This window comes from Strigops habroptila, chromosome 18 (genome assembly GCF_004027225.2).
Source record: "Strigops habroptila isolate Jane chromosome 18, bStrHab1.2.pri, whole genome shotgun sequence".
NCBI classification, from domain to species: domain Eukaryota; kingdom Metazoa; phylum Chordata; class Aves; order Psittaciformes; family Psittacidae; genus Strigops; species Strigops habroptila.
In genome coordinates, this window is record NC_044294.2 from 487752 (window position 1) to 515695 (window position 27944).

At 51.4% G+C, this 27944-nt stretch overlaps 1 protein-coding gene across 13 annotated transcripts in view; it reads left to right on the forward strand.

Moving 5' to 3' along the window:
• The window catches only part of NFASC (neurofascin), an 88633-nt gene that overhangs the window by 19900 nt on the left and 40789 nt on the right, over window positions 1-27944 (forward strand). For 12 of the 13 annotated variants that reach the window (XM_030473365.1, XM_030473351.1, XM_030473352.1 and 9 more), the window contains exons 2-11: window positions 13203-13377; window positions 15541-15558; window positions 16509-16614; window positions 16736-16932; window positions 17262-17384; window positions 17854-18024; window positions 25559-25670; window positions 26461-26645; window positions 27023-27154; window positions 27439-27582. In XM_030473365.1, the coding sequence (XP_030329225.1) occupies window positions 13284-13377; window positions 15541-15558; window positions 16509-16614; window positions 16736-16932; window positions 17262-17384; window positions 17854-18024; window positions 25559-25670; window positions 26461-26645; window positions 27023-27154; window positions 27439-27582 (1282 nt within the window). In that variant the 5' untranslated portion in view covers window positions 13203-13283. The remainder of the gene's footprint in view (window positions 1-13202; window positions 13378-15540; window positions 15559-16508; window positions 16615-16735; window positions 16933-17261; window positions 17385-17853; window positions 18025-25558; window positions 25671-26460; window positions 26646-27022; window positions 27155-27438; window positions 27583-27944) is intronic. The other variant, XM_030473354.1, reaches the window with a different exon arrangement.

The following is a 27944-nucleotide window of genomic DNA, read 5'->3' on the forward strand; positions in this document are numbered from 1 at the left end:
TTGTGTGCATTTTGGTTAAGAAACTCAAATTACTCTGTCTTTTAAATCAAAGTTAATGTGTAGTGTTCCTTTGCATTCTGTTCCGCACTTAAAGCCGCTACCCAAAGCCCAAGCTCACATAGTATCTTCAGTGTAGGAATAACGTTGCTTGGGAAATGTCAGCAGTCTGCACTAGAGAAAAGGGGAAAGAAACTCCCCAAAACCACGTGAGAAACATTTACTATTTTCCATATTGCTTTAGCCAATGTGGGACATGCTCTGCATTTCTACATCTCCTGTCCGAAGGGAAGGAACTTGGGAACAGGGGTTTGAAAAGCCCTGGGACAGGTCGTGTCCTGAGCCCAGTGCCTGGCTCAGCACTGGTTCCTCCGAGCTCTATTCAGGCAGCACTGCAGGCAGGGCAGGCAGCCTGCCTGGCTGGAGCCTGGCCGGGGGGCCGGGATGGGATGGGAAGCATTGGGATGCTTTGGCTGAGTGATGCTGAGCACCAGCTCCTCCTGTAGCTTCTGCCAGAGGTGATCCCGGGTCTTATCCAGTGGGATCATTTCTCCCCGAGTTCTGTGGAGGGGAAGATCATTGAAGTATTTTCCCAGGAAACCAAATCCAGATTTCAGCTCAATCCCAATCCCCATCGCCCCTTGTTTCCATCAGCTGCACTGTTTAAATGGCTTTTACAAAGAGATTTTGATCTAACATTTGTAGCACTTCACCACCCTGATGCAGAGTTTGGCTGGGTGGATTTGAGATGAGGTGGGAGACAGTGGAGTAGTGCAATATTGAGATTTTCCCTTCCTTTGGTTTCTGCTTGTCTTTAAACTCCAGTATTTATCCAGCAACGTTTTCTCCTGCTTCCAGTCCTTGCAATGACAGATTTGTATTGGTAAGGGTTTGTAGGACATGGGTTTCTTATCTTCCAGCCTCTGGGGCTCTGGAAATGTTTTGCAGCCCAGAGAAGGCAGGAAAAGGTCTTTACCTTGTGTATCCCCAGCTCAAACTGCATAAACACAGCATCTAGTCTCAGGAATGATCTCACAGCAGGAGATCACAAAGTGATGCTTAGTCCCGCAGCTGTTTGGGTATTTTCTCCTGTTATGTACCTATCATTCATCACAGACACCCACACTGTTCCTGTCTGTGCATTCTCAGGGCATGAACCAGTTGGTTTGTGCCTTCCCATTTTCACAGCTAGTGCCAGCAACACTGCAGCTTCTTCCTCTCCAGCAGAGCCTGTGGGAGATGCTCTGCAGCAGAATGCCCAGTGCCGGGCTCAGCCTCACTGCCTTTGCCTTTGGCTTGACTCTTTTAAGAGAAAAGTGACTCCAGAGGAGGCCCTGGAGCTGCTGCGAGGGCTGGAGCAGCTCTGCTCTGGAGCCAGGCTGAGAGAGCTGGGCTGGGGCAGCCTGGAGAAGAGAAGGCTCCTGAAGGGGAGACCTTAGAGCAGCTCCAGTGCCTAAAGGGGCTCCAGGAAACCTGGAGAGGGGCTTTGGACAAGGGGCTGTAGGGACAGGCCAAGGGGAATGGCTTTAACCTGCCAGAGGGGAGATTGAGATGAGCTCTGAGGCAGAAGTTCTTCCCTGTGAGGGTGCTGAGGCGCTGGCACAGCGTGCCCAGAGAAGCTGTGGCTGCCCCATCCCTGGCAGTGTTCAAGGCCAGGTTGGACACAGGGGCTTGGAGCAACCTGCTCTAGTGGAAGGTGTCCCTGCTCATGGCAGGGGGTTGGAATTGGATGGGCTTTAAGGTCCCTTCCATCCCCAACCAGTCTGGGATTCTTCAAAATACAAAGCACCAGCCTGGTCTTTCAACACGGATACACATCCCTTTTTCTTTTCAGCACAGTAAACAAGTAATCCCCATCCTGCATCCTGTATTCAGTCCTGAAGGTTAAAAGCTGGTTTTGTGCCAGCTTCATTATGTAGAAGCCAAATGCTTCTACCAATTAACTTATTACTGTTTTGGAGGGGGCTCAGGAGGCAGATGGAGTGGCTGTGCTGGCAATATTAATGACTGTGTGGCAAAGGGTGAGAATTTGATGCAGAGTAATGTGCAAACTTGTGAAAGCATTGCTGAAATACCGGAGAATGGTGTTTCCCTTCTGAGCTCAGGGTAATAAATAACGTGTGATTTCGCAGCATCTCTGTTATCCCAGGCTAAAACACACTGTCTGTTGGCAAAGGCTGTTGATACATCTACATGTGAAGGACAGGCAGTGAGGATGGGGCTACTAAAACGTTATTGGGGCTGGTGGGAGACACGTGGACCATTAACTTTGGGCTGCCAACTGCTTCTGTTGGGAAATAAACTACTTGCAAGTGTTGGGCCGAGGGAGAAAGGGAGGGAGAAGACACTCAGCCTGCCCAGGTCGGGGTGGTGGCTGCGTGGCAGGGGATGATATGGAGCTGGCTTGATTTGAACTGTAACTCATCAAAGTCAGAGCATCCCAGTCTCCCTGCCAAACTTCCACTAAACTTGGAAGAACCGAATGTCTCCAGCAGAAGCAAAGGGATGCCCAGTTGGGTCTGAAATGGGAATTGTTAGGGGAGTGTAGATGAGAGGTATTGATCTTCCTGTGATTCCCCGCATGGAATCAGGGTCTAAGTAAGTGTGCATGGGGCAAGGAAAGCCCATTACAAACGCAAATCCAGTGCTCCTGAGAGAACCAGACTTGCAGACAGCCTTGTTTGCATCTTTATATAAGGGTTTGAAGAATTACCTGAGCGTTCCCGGTCCCCTCCCATTTCTCCAACGCTTGCTGGGCTGTCATCCCATCTAAAGGTTGTCCATGAGCTGGCTCAGGGAGGGAATGTCAGATCTGCTGCTGCTTTGCTCCGTCAGCCCTGTCGAAGCGCCTGGGGTTTTGAAATGAAATGTCAAAGGCATTTTGCAGAACATGGGAACCAGATGTGCTCCGAGACTGTGCCTGGGAATAGCAGAGCAGCTTAATCACACACATTGACTCCTGTTGGGAGATGGATGTCTGGATTTGGGCAGATACCCAGCATAAGGATGGGGTGGAACGCCATGCTCCAGGCAGTGGAGGCTTCCTGGGCCAAGGGTGGTGGATGGAGGGCAGCATCTGGCAGCTGCCTGCACATGGTGAGGAGCTGTAAGGTGATACGACAGCTTGAGGGCCCTCGGCCAGGCCCTGGGGAAGAGCTGGTGCCTGTAAATACAGCTCGCTTACGGGATTCATCATCAGGAGGCATGTTCCTGCCTTGTCAGTGACACCTCCATGTTTGATCTGGTTACAGACCCAGGGGGAGATGGAGACTGGGGACCTGGCTGGAAGTTGGGGTGGCTTTGGGGGGTGGCAGATGAGGGGGACAGGTTGGGAGTGTTGCAGCCAAAAGGACGGGAGAGACTGTGAAGGAGGAGCAGAGCCTGCGTACCCTGGGAAGCACCTATAGGGTTGCATAGGTGGGTCCTCATGGACCTCAGCATCTCTGCCACCCATGCCCTCTTGTGCTCCTGTGTGATGTTCCTGCTGGGAATGTGACATTCCCAGCTTTTTGAAAGGTGCATTCCAGCATGGGGGGTGGCTGCACAGCCCCACTTCATTTCCCAAGCTCTGTGAGGAGGCGAGGAAGGACTTGTCCTGCGATGCTGCCCAGTGGCTCCTCAGAGCTGGTCACAGCCCCTGGTGCCATTTCTGCCTCCTGTTCTCGGGGTCAAACCCCTCCTTGTTGTTCCTGGTAGCTCTTGTCAAAGCTCTTCTGGGCTTAAACCACCCCATGAAGAGTAAAGCTTTTATGCTCAAGTCCTTCACCTTTTGAATGCAATAATTTCATAGAATCCCAGTCTGGTTTGAGTTGGAAAGGACCTTAAAGCTCATCCAGTTCCAACCCCCTGCCATGGGCAGGGACACCTTCCACTAGAGCAGGTTGCTCCAAGCCCCATCCAACCTGGATGGGGCTTTAATTTCCAGTGGGGGGAATGTTCAGCACTTGAATAACTGCACCCATTCAGTGCATCCTGAAGAGCCCAGCTCTGCCCCAGCCTGGCCTCGCTGCCTGCACAGCCCTAGGACCCTAGAGCAGCTACTTAGACCTTTCCAACCTTAAACCCCAGAAGTATTCACCTTCCTTCTGGTTGTGGTACTGCAGTAACTGCATTTCTCTGATGGAGGGAGTGCTCAGCTTACTAAGATGAAGGGCAGTCTGTGCTAATGAAATGGTTTTCTTTTCCCTCTGTTAAATAAAGAATCTTGGTGAACCATTTTGAAAGGAAAACCCGTGGAATGAATGAACTGGGGAACTGGGCCTGTTTGCCCTGGGCAGGGGCACAGCAGCTCTCATGGATGCTGGGGACTGCTCTGGGCTACAGTATGGACCCTGCTAAAGCTGAAAGGAAGCTTTCCAGGGGGTCGAAGGACTCGTCAGGGCACTGGGAGGGGACTGGAGGGTAATAGAAGGGTTAAGTCGTCACAAGTGACCAGGAGCTCAGTAACATAAGATAGAAACACAAATACTCCAATTCATTTAGCTACTAGCTTCTCTGGGCAGCCTGTGCCAGCGCCTCACCAGCCACAGGAGGAAATGGGTACTGGGATAAGTTGAGAGCTGCAGGCTCTGCCGTGCAGGGCATAGGGATCAGTGTTGGCTTGTTCCCATGTCTGATGTGGTGACAGGTCAGTGCTGGCGTGCTTTGCCCATTGCGGCATCTCAAGGCACACCACCGATGTAGACAAGGTGTGGGTTACGGCCAATGTACAACCATTGGTGCTCTTAATGAATTCAAGCCAGGCCATTTCCTTACCCATGCAATTAGGGAACATATTCTTGTCTCTCTCTCTGGTTGTTGCATCCATCATCTTTATTAGAGCAGCCCAGCCTGCTGCAAGCCCCCATTCTGTGCGATCCCCCTCGGGGCTGTGCCCTGCAGAGGGAGGCAGAGCCGACTTGTGAGGGAGCCAGAAGGGGAAAGGCAGCTTTTCGAGAGCAATTGCTGCATGATCCATCCTCCAGTTGCTGTTTATAGCTCTTGCTCTGTGATTAGCAGTTGGCTAATCACCCGGGGCCAGATGCTGCTGTCCCTGAGAGGGGTGGCCAAGGGACGCAGCGGGGACAGACATTAGCCATTGCTGTTAGCTGTGTCCTGCTCCTCCTGAACAGCGTGGGATGGATGGACCATGCAAAGGAGCTTTGCTGCAAGGGTGAGGGCCTGGTACCTGTCACCACTGATACTGCTTGGGGATTTGGCAGCACCAGTGTTGTGGTTAGGTTTGCACATAGGTGCAGGATTGAGAAGCTCCGGGGCCAGACCCAGTAACACCCACTGCTGGGTGAAGTGCCCACGGGCAGTGTCCTGTACAGCACTAAAGACACGTGCCATCAGTGTGCCCTGTGCCCTAACACTGCCCCTTAAAGCTTCTCATCTCCCACCATGCAAGTGGGAAAGTTTCTTCTTTCCTATTACACTTTTTTTTTTGCTTTTTAATCCATATTTTCCACATCAGTTCCCATCCTTGTGCCTCTTAAAGCAACACCCTCATGCTATAAATGACCATGTATGTAAAAACAATCGCTGTTTCTATCTTAGCTGTACCCCACTTTTAACATGTTTGCTAAATGTCATGTCACGCCCAAGATGCAGCCCATGCAGAACCGATGCTCTGGAGCCCTTTGTTTTCTCCCAGGGATAACTCCAATGAATTGTTGTGGGTTTTCTTCCTTACCCACTTCTCCCCCTCGCTGGTGAAAGGAGGAGCTGTGGGAAGCAGCAGCTCCCCGGGAGGGTGGGAAGCTGATTAGTGGGGCTGGTGTGACCCGATGCCCCGCAGATCGGCTGTCGTGGGGCCACTTCCCAGCTGCCGCGGGGGCATGGAATGGGATTGGGGGTGATGGGCCGGCTGGTGAGGCCACGTTGTCATCTTCCATGGGAAGCTTCATGCTTTTCCTTAATTCGCCCCCTGACTATGACCGGTTTGTAAAGGTTAAATGGTATTTTCTGATTAAACCGAGTGATCTCAGCTCATTTCCCACTCATGCTATATCTTTTGTCTGACCTTGGGGTAACACTTGACCTCTCCAGACTGGAGTCCCTTTGTGCAATAGAATGACAATATTTCCTTACATTATCAGAGGGACAGGATGATAAATGAATTCACATTTATGTAGCACCGAGATATGACCGCAATAGATCAAGAGTCTGTCCCTGGAGTTCCCCGTGTGCCTGGTAGTGATACACAGCTCTGCAAGGAAATGAGTGACCTCCTGAAAGCATGACCACTGTTTGCACTCAAATCTGCAAACTGCAATAGCAACAAGAGCAATTATTCCCGTTATCCTGTATTTTTTAAGCGTTTCTGGAATTTGAGCCTGCCTGCAGCTGGTCCTGAATTGAGGCGCTGCAGAAGGGAGGTTGGAAGAACTCTGGCTGGCTGAGAGCTGTTGAGATAAGCTAAAGTATAAATCCCTTCAATGCCAGCATCAGCTCTAAAGTTCAGGGATTGACCGATTCGTTCCCACTTCCCACATGCTGCCCTATGCGGAGCCATAGGGATGCTGCCACGGCTCTTCCTGGCATGTGCTGGTGGGTGACTTTAGGAAACCATCCTTATTCCTTTCTCTCAATGCCTGTTTGTTTGCTCACTCCTTTTATAATGCACACTGCCTGCGGGGCTTGGGATTGAAAACTCACCCACGAGTGAGGCGAGGCAGGAGGGGTACAGGGAGTGAAAGGAAAATGCAGAAGATGGCAAAAATCCCGTGGAGGAGTGAGACGAGAAACCAGGGGCTGAGAAACGGCCTGGGCGTGTGTTCCCTGAGGATGTAGTTCTTAAGGATGTGCTGAAAATGTGACGGGAGGAGTATATGGGCAGTTACCCTGAACAAATTGGGCTGTCTAGAGTGTTTATGGAGCGTTGGCAGTGGTTGGACAGAGCCTTGGGCAACCTGGTCTAGTGTGAGGTGTCTCTGCCCATGGCAGGGGGTTGGAACTGGATGATCTTAAGGTCATTTCCAACCCAAACCATTCTGTGATTCTCTGGTGTCTCTGCAAACCTCAGCTGCTGCGGGCTGTGTATTGAGAAATGTCCTTTTGTGCAGTGGACAGGAGCAAAGATGTGTTTGGGGACTCCTCAGGGGATAGAATAGGTATAGAAAATGGTTGTCAATAGACACTGGACCTTCAGTAACCTTAGCCTAGGACCTGTTTCCCATGAGAAGCCTGACTTCCCTTCTTGCCTGCGATGAGAGGGTACATAGGTCTGAAGCGTTAGTTTCTGAAAGGAGGGGAATAATCCTTCTTTAAGGGGGAGAAGACGAGATGCAAATGAATTTTCTGGTGTTTGCTCAGGCAGTTGTTTCTCAGAACAATTGTGCAAGCTGTACCCAACCTCAGGCACACACACAAAGCGCTTCTCTCTCCTCCAAACAGAGGCAAGGGGGAAGCGCTGCGGCCGTCCCCAGGGCAGGGCACGGGCTGTCCCTTGGGGTAGAAATGCCAAATCATCATGTCTTCATGATCATTTCTTTGCTGCTTCATAGAACGGTTTGTGTTGGAAGGGACCTTAAAGCTCATCCAGTTCCATGGGCAGGGACACCTTCCACTAGAGCAGGTTGCTTCAAGCCCCGTCCAACCTGGCCTTGAATAATTCATAATGGTTTCTTTCCTTCTCCCCACTGATTTCTGTGCTGTAATGCAACGTTTGCTTTGAGTGGCTTCTTGTGCGTGTTGTAGGGGCACAGCTGTACATACATCTGGTGTGCATCTGGGTACAACCAGGGAAATAGAAAGGTGCGTGGATGTGTCCATCCCCATCAAGGTTTTGTGTCACAAGGTGGGTCCTGGCTCCCTGCATGGAATTCACCCCCATGGAGCTGTTCCACTGATGCGGTGTCAGGATGGGCTGGCACACGCGTGGTGGCTTCTACAAGGTGTGACAGAAGGTCCTGTTGCTGCCAAACAAAAGGGAGGTGCAGATTTATGGCCTGGAAGTCAGCAACCTGGAAACCCCTCTGATGTGTTCCATATGGCGCAGGGAAGGCCGTGGAGAGCCTGAACGGAGCAGGAGCAAAACGAAGCCTTTAGTTGCTGTTAGGGAATCACATAGATATATTCCCTCTAAACCAATGTTTTTCATTATCTGAAACCAGAAGGGTTTTCTCTTTGTGGAAATGCTGCTCTGTGCTATTCAATCAGTATTAATTAAGCGGTTGAAATGCATTAAATGGTGCTGTAAGAATCTTCTTGGGAACACTTGCAGCTCGAGTTTTACTGTTCCTCTTACAACCGTAAATAAGGATAAATGCCTAATTGCTCCTGAAAGCATCCTGCTGGACCCAATGGGCTGACTAAAACCAATCCCTTAGTGTAGAATGGTTTAATTTTATTTAACTTCAGCCAGAGATTCCCCTTGCTTCCTGTTCTTGTGTCTGCTCTACAGCCCCCTCTCTGCTTCGGAGAGTTCATCCCTGTGGTCATTTTGCTGGAGCAGGGCTACAGGGAAGGGATTTGTTTCCATCGTTATTCCAGAAGGTCTCATTTCATTAAGACGTTGAGAAGGAAATTAATCTCAGCCCTTCCCCAATGCTCTTTGTGCTCCCAGGGGAAGTCCTCCAGCTCTGCTCAGCTTCCCTGGGGCAGTATGAAGTTTAGTGGGGTTGGAGCAGGACATCCCGCGTGTTGTGGTTTGCAGGGATGTGGTTTTGGGAATGATGGTGAAGAGCCAAGTTTTGGCCAAATCAGCCTGTGTGGGATCAGGGTCCTGCCTTCTGCTGAGTGGGGTCTCCCTGGTGGCTGCATTTCTGCAGCAAGAGATATTTGCGTGTATCCTTTGCCCCCCAGCGCCGTGGAGCCTGGCTGGAGAAGCAGCAAAGTGGATTACATGGCATGTGGTTCATGTCCTGCTAATGAGCGGAGCATGTCCAGCCTCATCCAACCCCTTTTGCTGGGGAAGAGAGCCTGTGATAGGCAAACTTCCCCTCCCACCTCTCCTGGCTGTGCCAATCGAAGCCAGCGGGAAACCTGTTGGTGCCGAGCAGATGGGAGCTGTGGCTCGCTGTCGTGGGGGGAAGCAGGGATGCTCCAGGGCTGGGAATGAGGATGCACTAGCACAGCTTTCCGCCATCTGTGGAAAGGAGAGATTTCCCCCATCTCAAGGCAGGGAGGAAGCAATGTGTGTATTGAATTGACATGTGCGTGGAGAAAGAGAGATTCCAAGTTTCTTCTGCATGGCCGTGAAGGTTTGTGGCTCTGCCAGGCTGGTGGGCAGCCCGCTGGGCTGGCTTGGTGTCCCTTGGGAGCTGCGAAGTGAGGAAGGAGGCAATGTCTGCAGAGAAACCCTCTATGGTGGTACCATCCACAGCATTCCTGGTGCTGGAAGGACCTGAAGGAATTTTAAAAGCTGATTTTTCATAAATCATGGAATGGTTTGGGTTGGAAAGAGCCTTAAAGCTCGTGCAGTTCCAACCCCCTGCCACAGCCAGGGACACCTTCCACTAGAGCAGGTTGCTCCAAGCCCCGTCCAACCTGGCCTTTTTTTTCCCTTTCACTGCAGGTTTTGAGTGGCTTCCAAAGTGCTCAGAGCTGTTTTCTGGTTTAATTATTGGTACGTGAGTGGTGACTGCATGTAAGGCGAAACTTGAGAGTGTGAAACTTGCAGCAGAGCAGGGCAATGACCCTGGAGCAGTGTGTGGGCCGGCTTTGCTTTCAGTGCCACCCCGTTCACCACATGGCATTGAGTTCATCAAGGTGTATTCACCTGATGGGTGCTGGGATCATCAGCACCTCTTGGGAGAGGGTGTCATGGGGGGGCTGGTCCCTGCTGGGGACTAATCATCCCGTCATGGGTGTCTCCATCATCCCCTGGCGTCTGTCCTTTTTTTGTCTTTCCTGCATTGAAGTTTTTCCACCCAGTGCCTGTTCAGAGCAAGGATGCAGGCTCCAAATGGAGCAGAGTTAAAGTTTCACATCCACCTCTTACTTAGGGAAGTATCTGATGCCTCTGGAGGGAGGTTTGAGCCAAGGTCTGGGATGTATTTCTCAACCCAGACTGTTTGTTGGAAGGATGTTGCAGTAGGTCACAGGGGAGATGGAAAACACCAACAAGTCCAAAAACTATTTCTAAACTCTGGGGAAGTATTTGGGGCAAAAGGCATGTGGCTCTGACCCATTGCCTGTAGGAAGCAATGGGACGTGGCTTTTGTTGGTGCTCGGGTGCAGGTTTAATGCCAAATGAGAAATACATTTTAAACAGTTTAATTCCTACTTGATGGCACTGCAATCCCAGGTCTGTTTGTGTGAGATTTTGCTCTCTGCTGTGTTTTCACTGAACATTCAGGGCCCAGATTTAAGGTCGAGTTTGGGTCCAGCCAGCTCAGAGGCTTCCTGAGCATCCCCAGACTCAACCCTCCTTCCTCCACAGCTCTGGCCACCCCGTTAGATCTTTCCTGTGTTGCACAATGGGGCCAGAAGCAACGATTAAGAAATGCTAAGCCTGGCAAGAAGAGGTCTCATCTGTCGCTTTGCATGGGCCATTTGGTTCAGTCAGTCTCAGAAGCAGATGAAGACATCAGGAGGCAGCTTCATGACCCTGAGCATCCCCACATGAGCACGTTCATGCCTCTACTTCAGCTCCAGCCCTCTGTGCTGGGGAGATGTCCCCGTCCCTGGGTGAGGAGCACACGGACAATGGGGCTGTGTTCTGCATGGCCAGGGGCTCAGGCACTGCCTGTCCCCCGGACCCACCTACACACGCAGGCACGTTTGCAACTTGTTCCTGGTGCACAGTGAGTCGCACCCACATCTGCCCCGGAACAAAGGGGCCCTGGAGGAGCCTGATGTTTGCTCTCCCAAAGGTGGGGATGCATTTTGTGTCTGCTTTGGCATGGGTTTATTGTTTGCTCTTGGTTGGTGGATGCGCAGTGCTGCACGGGCTGCCCTGTCCTCCCTGGCTTGTGTCCCGCCACTGGAAGCATCCAGGTCATTCTCATGTAGCTCTGCCCACAGTTTCAGTTCAGAGCCACTGTGTCGCTGCTGCTCCCTTAAGCAGCTCAAAAGTGATTTGCAAATTTATCTCTTCCTTATTTTATAGTCCCAACGCATATGGTGACGGATAGGATACATTCTTTTGCATCCATTAGCTGCATGGATCATAGAATCCCAGCCTGGTTCTGGTTGGAAGAGACCTTAAAGCTCATCCAGTTCCAACCCCCTGCCACAGGCAGGGACACCTTCCACCAGACCATGTTGCTCCAAGCCCCGTCCAGCCTGGGCTTGAACACTGCCAGGGATGTGTTCAAGATGGTCCCTGTGTATATTATATATATATCAGCATTTGGGCTCAGCCCTTTCTGTATTCCCATTTATTGCAAACTGCAGGTATGGACAAATATCTCCCAAGCATCTGTGCCAGGAACCCGCTCTTTCATGTCACTCCCATTTCTTTCACATTAACTAGTCCCCAGTTTAAAGAAACCAACATATTCTTTGCTTTCCAGGCTCCAGCAGCATTTAAATGTGTGCTATTTAAATGCCTGCTGTCTTTCACCTTTCCTCTCATACTTCATCTGCGAATGAAGAGGGGTTTAAAACATTCTGTGATAGTGATGTGGAGCATCAGCACGTGAGCACAGCAGGGACACTAGAAATCTCAGCCTTGCAAAATCTCTGCTTGCAGTATTGGCTGATTCAGTTCCTAAGTTGGACTCATAACAGAAGGGCATAAAACCACCTGATCCATTACTCATTTTAAGCTGTAACTGGAGAAATGAACCGCTTTAAAAAAGGAAGGCTACAGATCAAAATGCTATTTTCCCTTCAACAGAAAGCTAAAGAAGTCATTGGAAAAGCTTTGTTCAGCATGACCTGCTCACAGGACTGCACAAGGCCTGGACATGACTTTAATCACTGCCTCACTCCTATCATTATTCTGTCCTTCAACGCTTTTTATTGCAACAGCTGGATTGGAAAATCCTCAGAATGAGCAGAAAAGATCAAAGCAACTCTCCCCTCCGAGCCCCTTCCCAACCCACAATCTGTCATCTGATGTAACTGGGACATGCTGGAACAGAGAGTTCCTTCAGGCCCTGGAGACCCTGATCGCACCCAGGCAGGGCTGGATGGAGAAACCATTAAACATGTCTGGTTCCCGATAAGAATAACAGAGAAAAGTGTCCTTAAAAGTTGCCTTGTGCCGGGATTGAGCGTGTCGAGGGTTCACAGAGCTTCCCGGGCCATGTGTCAGGGCTGTTTATTCTCTATGACATCTGCTCCTCACTGGCTCCCAGCAGCATTCCCTGTGGGACCCAGAGCCCCCCAGCACTCCCCTGTTTGTCTGTTGTTCCCAGTGCCCCCTCCCTCCCACTTCACACCGGGCTTGGGAACAGCTGAAGGGGCAGCAGCAGCATCCAAAGCTGCAGCCGGTGATTTATATGTGGTGGAGACGGGCTCTTCTTGCTTGCCACAGGGCCTCTGCACCGCTCCCTGCCTGGCCACATCCCACTTTGGAGGAGCAGCACGGAGCAAGGTTGGGATTTTCCACTGCTTGCTGTCCTGGTGTTATTCTTGTTCTTAGCTGAGCACTGTCTGCATGGCTGATGTCCTTTTTATAACTCCATTACAGAGGGTTGTATCTCAGCCGCGATGCACCACAGCAGCAGTTTCTAAGGCGGCTTTTATGGTACAGATGGGATGATTTATCCTCCTTTTTGCTCTTTATTAATCTGCATTTAGTCTGTGGGTTTATTAACAGCAAAATAAAAAGTATGGGAAATACATATGATAACCTGGCAGTCCCTGGGAGGCGTGGATGGTGCTGCTGCACATCTGGCACAGGGAGGGAAGCAGCTGCAAACGGGCAGGGACACCTTCCGCTAGAGCAGGTTGCTCCAAGCCCCTGTGTCCACCCTGGCCTTGAACACTGCCAGGGATGGGGCAGCCACAGCTTCTCTGGGCACCCTGTGCCAGCGCCTCAGCACCCTCACAGGGAAGAGCTTCTGCCTAAGCCTGTGAGGTTAGGAAATAACCCCATCAGGCTGCTTTTCTGCCAGCAGAACAACCCAGAGGTTGGGAGGACCACGACCATGGGCTTGTACCTGGGTCACCAGAGCCTGGAGACTATCTTTCTGGCACTATTCACACCCCTGTCCCTTCACACCAGTAGTTTTGGACTGGAAACACACTCTCTCCACAGTTGCCAACAGGAAGAAGGCAGAACTGGGGCTGTGAACGGGTCTCTGATGCTGGGTCTGTTTGTTTTGCAGCTGAGGATCCGTCTGTGCGTGCCGCTGCTCTGCTCACCCTGGGGGACACGACTGAGGTCCTAACGCTGCCCAGCATCCAAAATGGTCATGCAAAGACACCACCTCACCTGCGCAGGAATAGCATTCGTTCTCTACCTTCATCACCTCGTCAGCACCATTGAAGTCCCTCTGGACTGTAAGTTGTGGTTTACCCCTCTAAGAACTCCTGCTGAGGAGGTAGAGTGAAGATGTGTCCAGCCCAGGTCCTGCTCCAGCCTCAAGTTTTCTTTCCTGTTGCTTGTTTGGGGCTACTTTTCTTGTTATAAACCACTTTATAAAGTCACTGGGATTGTCTAAATCAGAGAGTGATTTATCTCAAAAGCTGAGCAGAGGGCTCAAAACCACCTATCACAATGGAACAGAGCATCTCGGCCAAGCTGGCAAGTCTTCAGCCTGTTGATTTAAGTGGAGCACACCAGGGCTTATGGTGTTGCTATGGAGTATGGGCAGGCTTTGGGATGCTCTTTTGGAGAGGATGTGAGCTGGTTGCTGGTCTTATCTGGCATGAGTTGACGCCGATGTCCTTAAGGATAATGGAGACGCAGGCAGGTCCTGCAGAGTAATGTGGTTTTTCTCTCTCTGTTGGGACTTTGTGGTTAATTCTGAGCTGGGAATTCTGTTTTATGGAATTGCTGGGGGATATGGAGCGAGGAAAAAGGGGCCACGGGCTGATGTTTCTGCTGAATGGGCGTCTTCAGGCCAGCACATGGGAAATGCATGACTTGTCTTGTACCTGAGATGGGGGTTCACACTGGGAGCTGCTCAGCCACTGCTCTGGAAACCACTTGTGTCGTTTCTCTGTGGTGCAGCTTCCTCCTGTAGCTGCTGTTAGTAACAATCAGCCCAATGCTGCGAGGAACCTCTTCTGACAGCGCGATGTGCAGAAATCCTCCGGCAAGCAGAGTGTTAGCAGGGAAAGCGCAGCCCTTTGCCAGGGTCTGAATTCAGGCTGAAGTGTGAAAGTTGCTCTTGATAGGAGGAATTTCTACCCTGTGGATTGTTGCTGATCCCTGGCTCTGGGCAGCAAAATGGGAAGGAAGAATTTGAGATAGTGGCTTTTGGCTGACATTGGGAAATGACTGAGGAGAAAGGGTGGGAAAGCTCTGATTTATGGAGGGGAATAAAGACCTGTGTTATTTGAAAGCACAGGGAACAGGCCCAGGCTCGAGTCCCTGCTCTGCTCGATTCCAGATGAAAATATCCTGGAGCCAGCACTAACATGCACAAGGCACTCTTATTCCCAGCAATGGAAATTTTATTGGATGCACACAACTAGGTGGTTCCTTCAGCCCTGGCTTTGTAAGCATCAATAACCTTCCCGAAATGTAGAGAGCTGGCATGGAAGTAGGCTGCAGTTAGGGAAACCTGATGGGGTCTGCAAACAGCCACCTTCTGCTGTTCCTTGTCCTTTGCATCAGCAAAGGAGTAATTTTGCTCCTTGAATGTAAAGTGACCTTAGAAAAGTAAGAGAAATGCTGACAACTGGTGGAGATGCGCTGGAGGCAGCCCGCAGCAGCTCACCCTTTCCCTACCCTCCTCCTTCTCCTCCTCCCTGTTGCACAGCACTGAGCAGCAGGAGAGCATCATCCCCTCCAGCGCTGCTGGGAACCTGGGACCATCCTCACCTCAGGACACTGCTGCAAAGTCCTGTCTGCTCTACAGAGATGAGCTGCTTCCCCCAGAGCTGAGCCTGGGCTCTACCTGGTCCCTATGGGAAACCAGGTGATGTGGGATGCTGGTGGCACCCGCTGCCCTTCCCGACACACCTCCGGAGGCAGAGATCTCCCAGGAAGGTGTTTTGCTTCCCAGACCTCGTGTTTGAAGGGCAGAAGCAGCTCAGGAGAGGGCAGATGGGTGGGCAAAGCCCCAGGATCACAGCAGTGTCAGGGGAGCATCACCTAAAAAAACAATTAAGGGTTCATCAGGCACGTATTAACCTCTGACTTAGGGCAATGAAACTGGGGGGGCTCAGGATAAGCCTGGCCATGGGAAGGGGGGAATGTCGCCAACTCCTGCGGGTGATGCAATAGACTGTGGGGCAACCAAAGCCCTCAGGTGAGTGGCACGAGTATGCCTGTGCCATCTTTTGGCCCCCAAAACCCTGTTGCAAAGGCAAAGGGCAGCTCATAGGACTCTTCTGCAGTCGACTAGAACATGCTTGAATCATAAAATTACTTGTGTGTAGTATTTGTGAGCCCTACAATTAACTCTGCATGTTTGTGTACATGATGTGTATAGGTTTGTTCTTCATCTAACCTTTTCTCTTTTCCTTATCATGCCTGCACTTTGGGAATAACAGCAAATATTCAGAGTGAATGTAAGTGTTCCCCTCGCCCTCCGTGTGCATGTCTGTCCTGCATGGCCAAAACAGGGCACGAGGGGTGTGTGCCACGCAGGGGCTGTGGTGGCTGTGGCTTGGCACATGGTGTACTGGGTGCATTGCCCGCTTCTGTGGCCAGAACTGGGACAATTCACCCCCAGGCATGGTTGGGAGAGACAGGGAGCTTGGGAAGAGTGCTTGGGCTCTGCTGCTCTCCCTGGATCAGGAACTGGACTGTCTTTGCAAGGCAAATGTTGTTTCTGCAGGGGCTTGGTACTGCTAATGCTCAGAGGAGAGCAGGTTCCTCTGCCTTCCACAAGTATGTGTGCCCAATGGGCTCCATGGGCTAACATGTTTGGAGCATCACTAGCTCTCAGGGGGAGAGCAAACAGCCTCAGACCTGAGCAGATTCCTTTCAGGTCAGCCATGGGACTGAGCAGTTCAAGAGCCAAGCCATGTCCTACATGTGCAGTGCTTCTCACAAGCTCTGCCCTTCCAAACACCAGTGCTGTGCCCCTGCGAGGTAACCCTGGAAGGGGTTTGCGCCTCTTTCTTGCACAGGGAGAACCTGTAAAGGTCCTACTGTGGGTCTCAGGCTCCCAGTGCCAACTGCAGCCCCTCTCTTTGGGGTGCACAGCCAGGATGCCTTTCGGTCTGACTCAAACAGTCTGTGGCCGCGGGGAGATGTAACTGTGAAATTCCTTAATGACACCAAGATACCAAGTGAGAAACAGGAGCCTTCTGGTACCCGAAGTGCTGATGGTCCAAGAGGTGATGAGTAGCACCCCCCATGGGAAATTCTCAGGTGTTGAAGGTCTTTAAACAACAACTTGTCCATCCAGCCTGGGGAAGAAGCTGAAATCCCATCAGGATCTGCTGCAGGATGGCAGAGAGGGGATTTACCCTCTCCACACAACCGTCCTCATGGCTTTTCCTTTTCTTTGCAGTGCCTCAACCCCCCACAATCACCAAGCAGTCCGTGAAGGACTACATCGTCGACCCAAGGGATAACATCTTCATTGAATGTGAAGCCAAAGGGAACCCAGTGCCCACGTAAGTGCATCCTCAGCCCTTGCTGCGCTGCAGCTCTGCTGTTCGTTAGAGCTCAGGTAAGGACCTCACCAGGTCAATACGGTCCACGGTGACAAACCCAACCTCTCCCCTGTGCTCGCAGCTTTTCCTGGACGCGGAACGGGAAGTTCTTCAACGTGGCGAAGGACCCCAAGGTGTCGATGCGGCGGCGGTCGGGGACGCTGGTCATTGACTTCCACAGCGGAGGCCGGCCGGAGGACTATGAGGGCGAGTACCAGTGCTTCGCCCGGAATGACTATGGCACTGCTCTCTCCAGCAAGATCCACCTCCAGGTTTCTAGTGAGTAACAGCAGAGCAAGCAGCCTAAGAGAGCAGGGCGCATCGCGGGAGATCTTGTAGAAGAGGCACGGAGTGCTCAAATATCTCATCCTGCCTCATCTGCTCCCTGTGTCAGGATGTATCCAGCAACAGGGCTGAGATGAAGGCACAGGGGTTACGGCTGTAGCTAACAGGGGTATACTTGGTATAGATTTAAGGGAATCTTGCACATGTAATAATGAAGTTTGCATTGAGGCCACTCCATTGAAACCAGGCCAGGTCCAGTGGGAAGAGATCTGCAATGTTGCCACCCTCCCTTCCTCACGTGGTGTCTTTGCTTCTAACGGCAGAGTCTCCCCTGTGGCCCAAGGAGAAGGTGGATGTGATAGAGGTGGATGAAGGTGCTCCGCTCAGCCTGCAGTGCAACCCGCCGCCGGGCCTGCCCTCTCCTGTCATCTTCTGGATGAGCAGCTGTGAGTTGGGGGAGAACCCCCTTCCCCATGGACCCCATGGGCAGCCTTTCCATCACCTGCGGTGGTTATTTCAAATAGCTCTGTTGAGGGTTGTTGCTGCTAGTTCAGAGCTGGAGGCACACGTGTGGCACAGATGGCTTTAACCTGCCAGAGGGGAGATGGAGATGAGCTCTTAGGCAGAAGCTCTTCCCTGTGAGGGTGCTGAGGCGCTGGCACAGGGTGCCCAGAGAAGCTGTGGCTGCCCCATCCCTGGCAGTGTTCAAGGCCAGGTTGGACACAGGGGCTTGGAGCAACCTGCTCTAGTGGAAGGTGTCCCTGCCCGTGGCAGGGGGTTGGAGTTGGATGAGCTTTAAGGTCCCTTCCAACCCAAACCATTCTATGATATGCAGCTTGGGTCCTGGATTTGCTTTTCTCCTTTACCACCTGCGGGAGTACCTGACTTGCTCTCAATGCCTCTCCTCCCCTGCAGCCATGGAGCCCATCCACCAGGACAAGCGCGTCTCCCAGGGCCAGAACGGGGACTTGTACTTCTCCAACGTGATGCTGCAGGATGCCCAGACTGACTACAGCTGCAACGCGCGCTTCCACTTCACCCACACCATCCAGCAGAAAAACCCCTACACCCTCAAGGTGAAAACCAGTAAGTGTCATGGTGACTGCTCAGGGTGGCTCTTCCCTGGCCTCTCAGACAGGATTTTCCTTCCAGACACCTCATTTCTGTCCTTGACAGCGCTGAGAACTACCAGGGAGAAGAGTGGCTTCCTTCGTTTCATTTAAGATAGTACAAGAACCAGTTTGGGTGAGGGTTGAGGGATGGTTTCCCTCCAGCATCACAGAGCTTTGCAGCTTCATGGGTTGAGGGCTGCAGAGGCAGCTTGGTGTAGGTGTCTCTAAGTCTGTGTGTCTGGGATAGACTGGAAAGCATTTCCACATGGATGGGGCATTGCTCCCATCCTGAAAGAAATGTATAACATCAAGTGATACTTCTCTAGTTTGAAAAGCTGGGAAGAGCCTTGGTTTGCTCCAGGCTTAGGTTCATGTGTGGTGTTGTACTGGGGGACTGAGTGTGTGTGAACCTTGCACAGCTCAGGATTTACCTATGGAGCAGGAGCTGTTTCTTTGCTCTGGCATGTGATCACAGGAGGGCTTGAGCCTTTGGGCTCTGAGCGTGTACTTGTGAGACCAGGAGATCCACCCATCTCCGTTTCACCACGGTGAAGAGCATCGTCTTGGCTCTCTCCAGGCATGGGAAGAGCCTTTCCATGGGCATGTCCAACCACCAGAAACAAGACTGCTTGAAGGAAGTTTTGCTCCTGATGCTAATGTTTCATGCCGGAGCGCTGCAGGACACGATGCTCTGGAGTTGGTGCAGGTCCTGCAGAGCGTAGGCTCTCTTTTGGGGTGTGTGATGTGCAGAGCAGCAATCAACAGAGAAACAGCATCTCTGGGCCCCGGTCATCAGTCAGGAGCCATCTCCTGTTCCCAGTAAGGTCCAGTAAGTGTGTGCTGGCAGATGAAGGCTGTGTCTTGAGTAGCAGACTCTTGTGCAAAGCAGGCACAAGGTGCTCCTAAATCCTGGCGTTAGGAGCTTAATTGGATCTTGCAGCAGCTTAAATGAGAAGTAACACTATTAAAATGACCTGAGAGTGATGTGAGAGTAGACGGGGCCTGGAGTGTTTTGCACTTTTATTGTAACAGCTCCTCCTTGGTGCAAAGCATGAGTGGAGAATCAGCAAGACAAAGAGTATCAGCAGGCTCTTTGCTTGCTAATGGTGAGGGATGTGTGTAGGTAGTTAATTGTGAGTATTACTTGTGTGTGTACAGAGCTGGCCAAACAGTGCCAGCAGTTACCTGTTGGGGAAGGACTGAGTCCTACCCTAGTGTGAGCTGGAGAAATCCTGGCAAAGACCTGTGGTCTCTTGAGCCTCGAAAGGCTCCAGCTTGGTTGATTTGTCCAGCTCTAGAGAACACATGGAAGACATTCTGGCAGGTTTCTGTGCAGACAGATGCAAGCTCCCCCTCCTGCCACACTCAGATGCCTTTTGCTCCCAGGCTCTGTAGAACTGGCTTTCAGTTATGCTGGATCCTCTCTTTAAGTTTACCTTTCTGCTGTATTATCAGATGCAAACCCCACTCCAAGAGCTGCACAGGGGCCCTTATAATGTAAAGAACTGAGGGTCTAATTTCTCAGCTGTTAGGATACAAAAAGTTTATACGTACGATGTTCAAAGGAGATGAGCTTGTGTTTGTCTCAAGCTGTTCCATCATCTCAGCCTTAAACCAGGAGCATTGGCTGTCCTTAAAGGAAGTTCACCAGCTGCTGAGAAATCATTGCATGTGATTGCCATGCCCTTGGGTGCCAGAGGAGGAAAATGCAACTCTTTGGGGAGTGGTACAGAGACTTCCTCTGGTGTATCACAGAATCCCAGCCTGGTTTGTGTTGGAAGGGACCTTAAAGCTCATCTAGTTCCAGCCCCCTGCCACAGGCAGGGACACCTTCCACTAGAGCAGGTTGCTCCAAGCCCTGTCCAACATGGCCTTGAACACTTGGTATCCAGGTTCAGATACCTCCTGGGCATCTGCTGGGCTCTCCTAATGCCCTTGCACAGATACATGGTGTGTGGCTGATGACTTAAGGCTCAGGGCAACAGCTATATGGTAGCCAACATAGCCTCTCGCATCTCCTGTTGGGCAGATGACTCCATAACACGGCTGTGCCACATCCTGGTGGAAACCAAGGTGTTCTTGGACACCAAAACTATATTTTGGGTCATGGCGTGAGCTGAGGAGGGCAGATGCTCAGCACTTATGGGCTTTCTTCTTCAAGCAGAGGTGGTGGTTGTCAATACATGAGAGCAGCACTTTATTGAAAAGCTGGCGTTCTGCATGTAACACAATCTACTTTAATTATCTGGTAATTAAAAGGGATTTTCCGCCAGATTGTGGTTTTAGAACCTAATTATTGTTATTATTTGTTCATCTTCACCATGCCCTTCTGCATCATTATGCTGCTGCTCGGCTGTGTCCAGCCTATGCCTTATGCTGGGAAAGAGTAGCTGGAATATGTTTCCCTCAGAGCTGAGAGAAAAAACATTTTCTTCTCCAAACTGGACAGATCTATTCCCCTCACCCCCAAAGATATAAATGTCTTTATAACAACAGAAAAACACCCCAAGGAAATGTTTATGATACAATTTTCCCTCATTGATGTGTTTTCCCACCTTGTAGGAGGAACAGAATCCTCTTTGCCTCCCTTTATTACTGTGGTGTCTGTCCTGGAAGGCAGCTGTGGTCAGAGTGCTTTTGTGTCCCTGCTCTTCCCTGTCTGCCTTGCTCTTGTGTTTTGGGAAGCGCTTTGGCCCCCGTCCCCCCTCTGTGGCCCTCGAGATGCTCATGGTGTTTTGTTTATTGCAGAGAAACCCCATAACGAAACGTCTTTACGAAATCACACTGCCATGTACAGTGGTGAGTCAACGCTGGCTTCTGGAGACCTTCACGGGTTAACCCCTTCCTGCCTAACCTGACTGACCTCCTGCTAACCGGGCAGCACCGCCTGCCCTGCGCCTGCACCCCTCTGTGTGTGTCCCTGTGTCCCCACTTGTGGGTTATGGCCTCAACTTTGCCAGAACAAGTGGGACGAAATGAGCCAAATGGTGATAAACCCCCCCTGAAGTTTTCACTATTCCAAATGATTGAGTTTTAAGTGAATTAACTGGATACACAGAGGCTTGAGAGGTGTTTGGGTTAATAGGGTCTGGCCCAAGTGCGGGGCTGAGTAAGCCCCAGCTTGCTGCCTCGCTGAAGAGGTGGCTTGTCCTCAGCCAAGGCTCATGATTTAAAGATAAGACCCACCATTCCTCTCCTCTTCAGAAAGAGCATCTATTTTATTTGCAGCTAAACACAGGCAGTGACAGGGAGAAAAGGAAAGAAAAAAGGAGTATTTGGTTCCCTTACAAGCTGGGTGCTTTGTTTCTTTGTGGCAAGGTTGTACATGCGTTGGATGCTGTCATGAGGTTCTTCCCCTTTGTCTGGGCAGGGAGATCACCTCCGGAGCCTGTGTTTGCTGGGAGAGCCCATCCCACACTCATAAATTATGCTTCAGACACAAACCACGTGGCTCCCCGGGGCACAGTGACTGTGCTGAGAACAGATTGGCAGAGTCATGGATGTGATGGGATAACGCGGGCAGAGCCGGCCAGCAGCAGGGGTTTGCAGGGGACACGGGGCTGTTTGCGGGGAGCACAGGCATTTCCAGGGATGTGAACCAGAGACCACCATGGAGCCTGACTGCCGCAGGCCGGGTGCTGGCGTGGGCAAGGATTTGCTTTGTGCCCCCCTTGCTGCTTATGGGGACCCCACACTGGTCCCCAGCCATGTCCTATAGCGAAATCTTGCTCAACTTCCCACCCGCAGCCCCAGCCTGCTTTGTGCCCAGGTACAACCCAGGGTACGTTTTCTTCTTCCACGGGGGCTTTTGGGGACAAGAAGTGCTTTTGCCAGCTTAGAGCAGAGAGAACTGGAGTGTGAGAAGAGGAAGATGTGCCAGGTGAGGGCACTGAGTGCAGTGTCCCCATGAGAGTCGAGGGAACCCGGATGCAGCATCTCACTGGCAGCCAGGACTGGGAGGTTCCTGAGGATGCTGATGAGCTCAGCAGAGGAACCAGCCTTGGGGGACGCGCTGGTGGCAGAAAAAGGGCTGTGTGTAGTCTGAAAATATGCGTACAGATGGCTCTGGAAAGGGATTGCTGGCAAAATCAGCTTCAATGGGAACTGCATCAACTGCATCATGCCCCATTGAGAGGTGAGCATGGGTGATGCCTCTATCACAGGCATGTGGGGCCAGGGACCAAAGAGAAACCCAGTGGTGAGCATTCCTGTCAATGTATCTTGCAGCTCAGCAGTGTAAATGGTGTTTGCGTTTCAAAGAGGACACCTTCACGTTGGCTGGGCACCGCTTCGGTGCTTGCAGCCACATGGATTCAGGAGGGAGAGCCACTGAGGTGGTTGTGGGCTTCTTGATCTCCTGCTCTGCATCTCTGTACAGTGAAAAAGGATGCTCAATAGTCACTTGGGTAGGAAAATGGGATCTTATCTGCAGAGTCTCATAGATTTCTCTAGCTCTCTGTTCACAGGTGCAGAGCTGTCTGGTATTTGCATGACAGGGGCTATTTGCACTTACCGTCCCCTGGAATGCTTTATGGAACAGTGGATTCAGATCACCCACTCACACCCCTGTGCAAATCTGAGCTTCAACCAGCATTTCTTAATGATCTGGTGAAAAATTTCTTACCCTCAGCCCTTTTCCCTTTTGCTAACCCTGTGTTTCTCCCTGGAATGCCCTATCCAGCCATCCTGGCTGCTGGAACCAGCTGCAGCAAAGCAAGGAGTTCTTAGGGGTGGGGAGTGGGGACTTGTCTCCCAAGTGTTTTAGGTTTTGGGAGACTTGGGGCTCTCGGACCCTCTCCCTTGGGGTGCTGGTCCCTGTGGCACGGGCTCAGCTCCAGAGCCAGCAGGCACAGGGCTCTGCAGAGCTTGCAGGGACAGGCTGCAGCGGGAGCTGCATGTCCCCTTCCCTGCCAGTCTGTGATGGATGTGCCTGAGCACATCTTGGGGACGTGGGACCTGCTGGCGTGGATGTGGGACATGAGCAGTTTGTGGAACACTTGAACTGCACAAGGGCCAGGCTAATTGTGGGAGATGCATCCAAGAGATTCATCCAAGCCCCTCTCCCCACATCTCATCTCGGGTGCAGTGATTTCCTTGCTGCAAAGCTTAATTGCCTGGGCAAACTGTCTGCAGTTATGAAAGAAAAGCGATCTGAAAGGATTAATTGAATCCTTTATTAGCAGCAGCTTCTCACCTCTTTTCTTTATAAATGGAAATGAAAGTCTGTTTTGTTCTTTTTACTTTTGGCAAACCCGCGGGATGTTTTAAAGCTGGTTATAGTGTGCAGGAGGGAACAGATGGGATGTGCCTCGATGTGCTTGTTCCCATTATTGCCTTTCAGTAGCAACATGAGTTGATGTTCAATCTTCAGATGCCATTGGGTCAGGGCTGTGGGGAGGGGTAGGTGAGAAGTGCCCATTCCTGGGATACCTTGTTCACAGCTGAATGGGTCCAGTTTCACAGAGACAGGGACAAGAGCAGCAATAGATTGGAGGCAGAGTCTGTTTTTAAGCAGAAATAAATAGCCACAGGATTTATTTTTCCAGTTCTGTTCCATCCAAACACGAGTGAGACGTTGCTATTTGTCTGACAGCATCCAGCTGCAGCTGCTGCACGTTCCAAGCTGGAGCAGTCCCTCTGCATGAGAGAATTCCTGGCTACTCCCTGTTCTAAACAGCAGAATATGGATTAGGAATGCTGTACTAAGGCAAAAAGCTGATCAGCTCTGCAGTGTTGTTGTTGGGTTTCTTAAGTGGATAGGATACTAATTTATCTCCCTTATTTTTAATTGTCATCATTAATATATGGCTTGTAAAATTTGGCTTGCACTGCTGCTTATCTCTTCTAGTTATGCCCCGGGCTCCTGAGCAAATGGGTTCATTGTGGGGGTGAAACGTTCAGCCTCTTGGCTAAGAAAAGCCAGTAGTGGCTTAGAAAACATTATCCCACTCTCCTAATGATGTGAGAAGAGAGAAGTTCATGAGTCTGGCCAGAGGGACGGGAGCTGTTGATGAACACCAGCTCTAAGCCCAGGCGCTGGCTCTGTCCTTCCTGCGGAGCCGCGGCACGGGCAGGCTGGTGTCACCCAGGATGAGATCCTCTCCAGAAGCAGGCGAGCAAACAGCTTGGTGGTGCCTGCCCCGAGAACTGGCCCTGCAGGATAAGGGCAAGATTTGCCTTCCTGGTAATCCATTAATCAAATAATTGACTAACCCACTGAGGAGCACACGCTGGCCGGGATCCCGCGGGATCGGGGTGTGGAGTGGTGGGATGCGTGTGTGTGGCTGAGCTCTGGCTCTGGGCTCGTCTCAAAGGCAGGATTTAACTCCTGGGATTGGGTTTTCCCCCCTTGTGAGCCCAGTCCCAGCCTTTCCCTCAGGCCAGCTGATGGGGACTCCATGACCAGCCCCTGCCCTCCCTCTTTTCCCTCTTCCTGGCCCTTTTTCTCTACCAGAGTGCATGGGGATGCTTCCCAAATAGCTGTGGGCATTCCCAAACGCCTCATGGTGCTGGGCACCAGTGGCTGCCTTCTGCTCATCGAGGCAGCAGGAAAGGGCTTGGTCTGCATCCCAGGATCCTGCTCCATGGGCTCTCCCCACAGAGCAATTCACAGTGACCCTGTGCCAACCCTGGCCATTCTGTCCCCTTTCCTAATCTCTTAACCTCCATCTCTGCTATTGCTGCTTTCAAGCCCATCTCATCCTGTTTTGTCCTCACTGATCTAGATCTAGTTTAATAATTCCATTTATTAATGGAATTTATTCCTTTAATAATAAATTTCTGTGCCCTACAAAGAGACCTTCGCTGTGTGTATGTGTAGAGTTATCTCATGTCTTGCCCTGGTTTTCTCCTGTTCAACATTCTTGTCCAGTCCTGAAATTTGTCCTTTTGGTGGCTAAGTTGTTCCTTCCCAAAGGGCACTGTCCTTCCAGGCCCAGCAGCTCCGTGTAAGGGTGGGAAACCTCCTTGGTGCTGCTAGAGCCCCAGACAGTGCCAGGATGCTCCATATTTTGGAGATCCCTGTGGCAAAGCAGCTCAGTTGTCCAAGTGAACCCTTCCCGTGTCCATTTGTTCCTTTTGTCCTTCACTACATGTTGTGTCCATCAGGATTTCCAAGTCTCATCTGATTTCAGACCATTCCTTTGTGCTAGAGGCAGGGGTGGGCAGGAAAGCACTGCCCCAGTGGGAGCTGACGGTGGTGGGACCTTTCCTGATGCACCATTCCCACGGCTCAGCTCCCTCTGCCCATCCTTTGCTGCTCCTTTACTTCTCTGCCTGCCAAACATCCTCTCTCTACCCATTTTTGCTTTACAAATTACCTTGAGCCCTCCTCTACTTTCCAGGTGAGTTCAGTATCCCAGGCTTGACCAGGAACTTGACAGCTTCCCCCTGCAAACACTGTGTATTCCCACCCCGTACGTGCCCTCCCTGTTGCTGCACCAAAGGAGAATTTAAAAGCACTGTGTTTTGTTTGTGTGTTTGTTTTCTTTCTCTCCTGCTGATTTCAGCCCGAGGGATTACGGAAACAACCCCCAGCTTCATGTATCCCTACGGGACCTCGAGCAGTCAGATGGTGCTCAGAGGAGTGGACCTCTTGCTGGAGTGCATCGCTTCAGGAGTGTACGTACTGCTGGTGGGGACGGGGAGAGGGTGGCCTGGGGCCAGGATGCTGAACCATAGAACAGAATCATGGAATGGTTTGTGTTGGAATGGACCTTAAAGCTCTTCCAGTCCTAACCCCTGCCAAGGGCAGGGACACCTTCCACTAGAGCAGGTTGCTCCAAGCCCTTGTGTCCAACCTGGCCTTGAACACTGCCAGGGATGGGGCAGCCACAGCTTCTCTGGGCACCCTCTGCCAGCACCTCAGCACCATCAGAGGTGCCTAAGAGCTCATCTCAGTCTCCCCTCTGGCAGGTTAAAGCCATTCCCCTTGTCCTGTCCCTACAGGCCCTTGTCCAAAGCCCCTCTCCAGGTTTCCTGGAGCCCCTTTAGGCCCTGGAGCTGCTCTAAGGTCTCCCCTGAAGGAGCCTTCTCTTCTCCAGGCTGCCCCAGCCCAGCTCTCTCAGCCTGGCTCCAGAGCAGAGCTGCTCCAGCCCTCGCAGCATCTCTGTGGCCTCCTCTGGACTTGCTCCAAGAGGTCCATGTCCTTCTTACGCTGAGGGCCCCAGTGAATCACTGGTGGAAAACAGATCATTCCCTTCCTTTTAACTGCCATTAACAATACTTTCATAACCTCCTTCGAGTATAAGAACATGGAAGAACAGGAGAGCTGAGTTTTGCAGCACTATTCAGAGGAGCACAATGCTCACTGTCCAAGGATAGCTCCCCACTGAGTACAAGATTATCAACTGTTTTCTTAGGAGTAATTTTCTTGCCTTGCAAAAGGATTTATCTCTTCCCCTCTCCTTAGACCAGCACCAGACATTATGTGGTACAAGAAAGGAGGAGAGCTCCCAGTAGGCAAAACCAAGCTGGAAAACTTTAACAAGGCTCTTCGTATCTCCAATGTCTCCGAGGAAGACTCCGGGGAGTATTTCTGCTTGGCCTCAAACAAGATGGGCAGCATCCGCCACACGATCTCGGTGAGAGTGAAGGGTACGTCACCTTTACCTTGCCATCTTTTTGCCCTTCCCAACCAGAAGCTGAGGGGGCATCTGCATGGAAGGGGATGCTCCAGTTGACATCTGCAAACTGGGGGCTTTCTGCAGTGGGGCTGCCTCTGTGCTACATCCAGCCACCCTCACTGCTTGTCCAAACTGGCCTAAAAGCAGTGTGAGATGTGGGCTGAGCGCGTGTAACTCAGCAGGGCTCTGCTGATATAAGTGGTTGTGTGTTGGGGTGGCCACAGATGGGGGGAAGAGGCTTTCCAGCCTCGCAGCACTCAGGGAAGCCTGTCTTAGTTCAGCAGAGAGGGGATTTTGGATGAGGTCCTACTGCTGCATTTATAACTGGTGCATTGGTGTGTTTTAAAGCTGCTCCATACTGGCTGGATGAACCCCAAAACCTCATTCTGGCCCCTGGTGAGGATGGCAGGCTGGTGTGCCGAGCCAACGGGAACCCCAAGCCTGCAATCCAGTGGCTGGTGAATGGCGAGCCTATAGAAGGTGAGCAAGGAGAGTCTGTGCCTCCTTCACAGGAGACCTAGCCAAGGATCTTGTATCTGACCATGAGAGCCAGGCACCCCACTGAGCTGTGTGCGTGGGCTCCAGCATCCCAGCACATAAACCACCTGCTTGTCTGAGCTCAGGCCAACTGAACCGTGTCTCTGTAGGCTGGGGAGGTCACGTACCATCGCCTGGCTTGATCTGGAGACAGAAAGATGCATAATGATATTCTCTGGTGAATTTTAACTGAAAATGGAACTGAAAGAGCACTCTCTGCTTTGAAGGTTCTCCCCCCAACCCGAGCCGAGAGGTGGCTGGAGACACCATTGTATTTCGAGATACCCAGATCGGCAGCAGTGCCGTGTACCAGTGCAACGCATCCAACGAGCATGGCTACCTCCTTGCCAATGCCTTTGTCAGTGTCCTGGGTAAGTCCTGATGGAAGATGAACACTACTCATGGAAAATGAACACCCTATACTCAAGTTTTCCCTGCAGAGGTTCTCTATTTGCTCTCCTCTTTGTGTTAGCTGCTCTGAGGCTAATGCACAAAGGTGCACAAAGCAGAAGTCCATTGCCATGAACCTGCAAAGCCAGGCAAGGCTGAGCAAGTCCTGCTGGTGCTAAGATGTAAGCTGATTCATGTGGTGAAGCTAGAGAGGGAATGGAGAAGCTCTTCTGAGTCTTGAAAATGCCAACACAGAAGAGTGACCAAAAGAAAAGGGAGGGTGAATGGAAAGACTGGAAAGGGAATGGCAGAAACCAGACGCTGCCTTTTCTTTCTCAGTGGC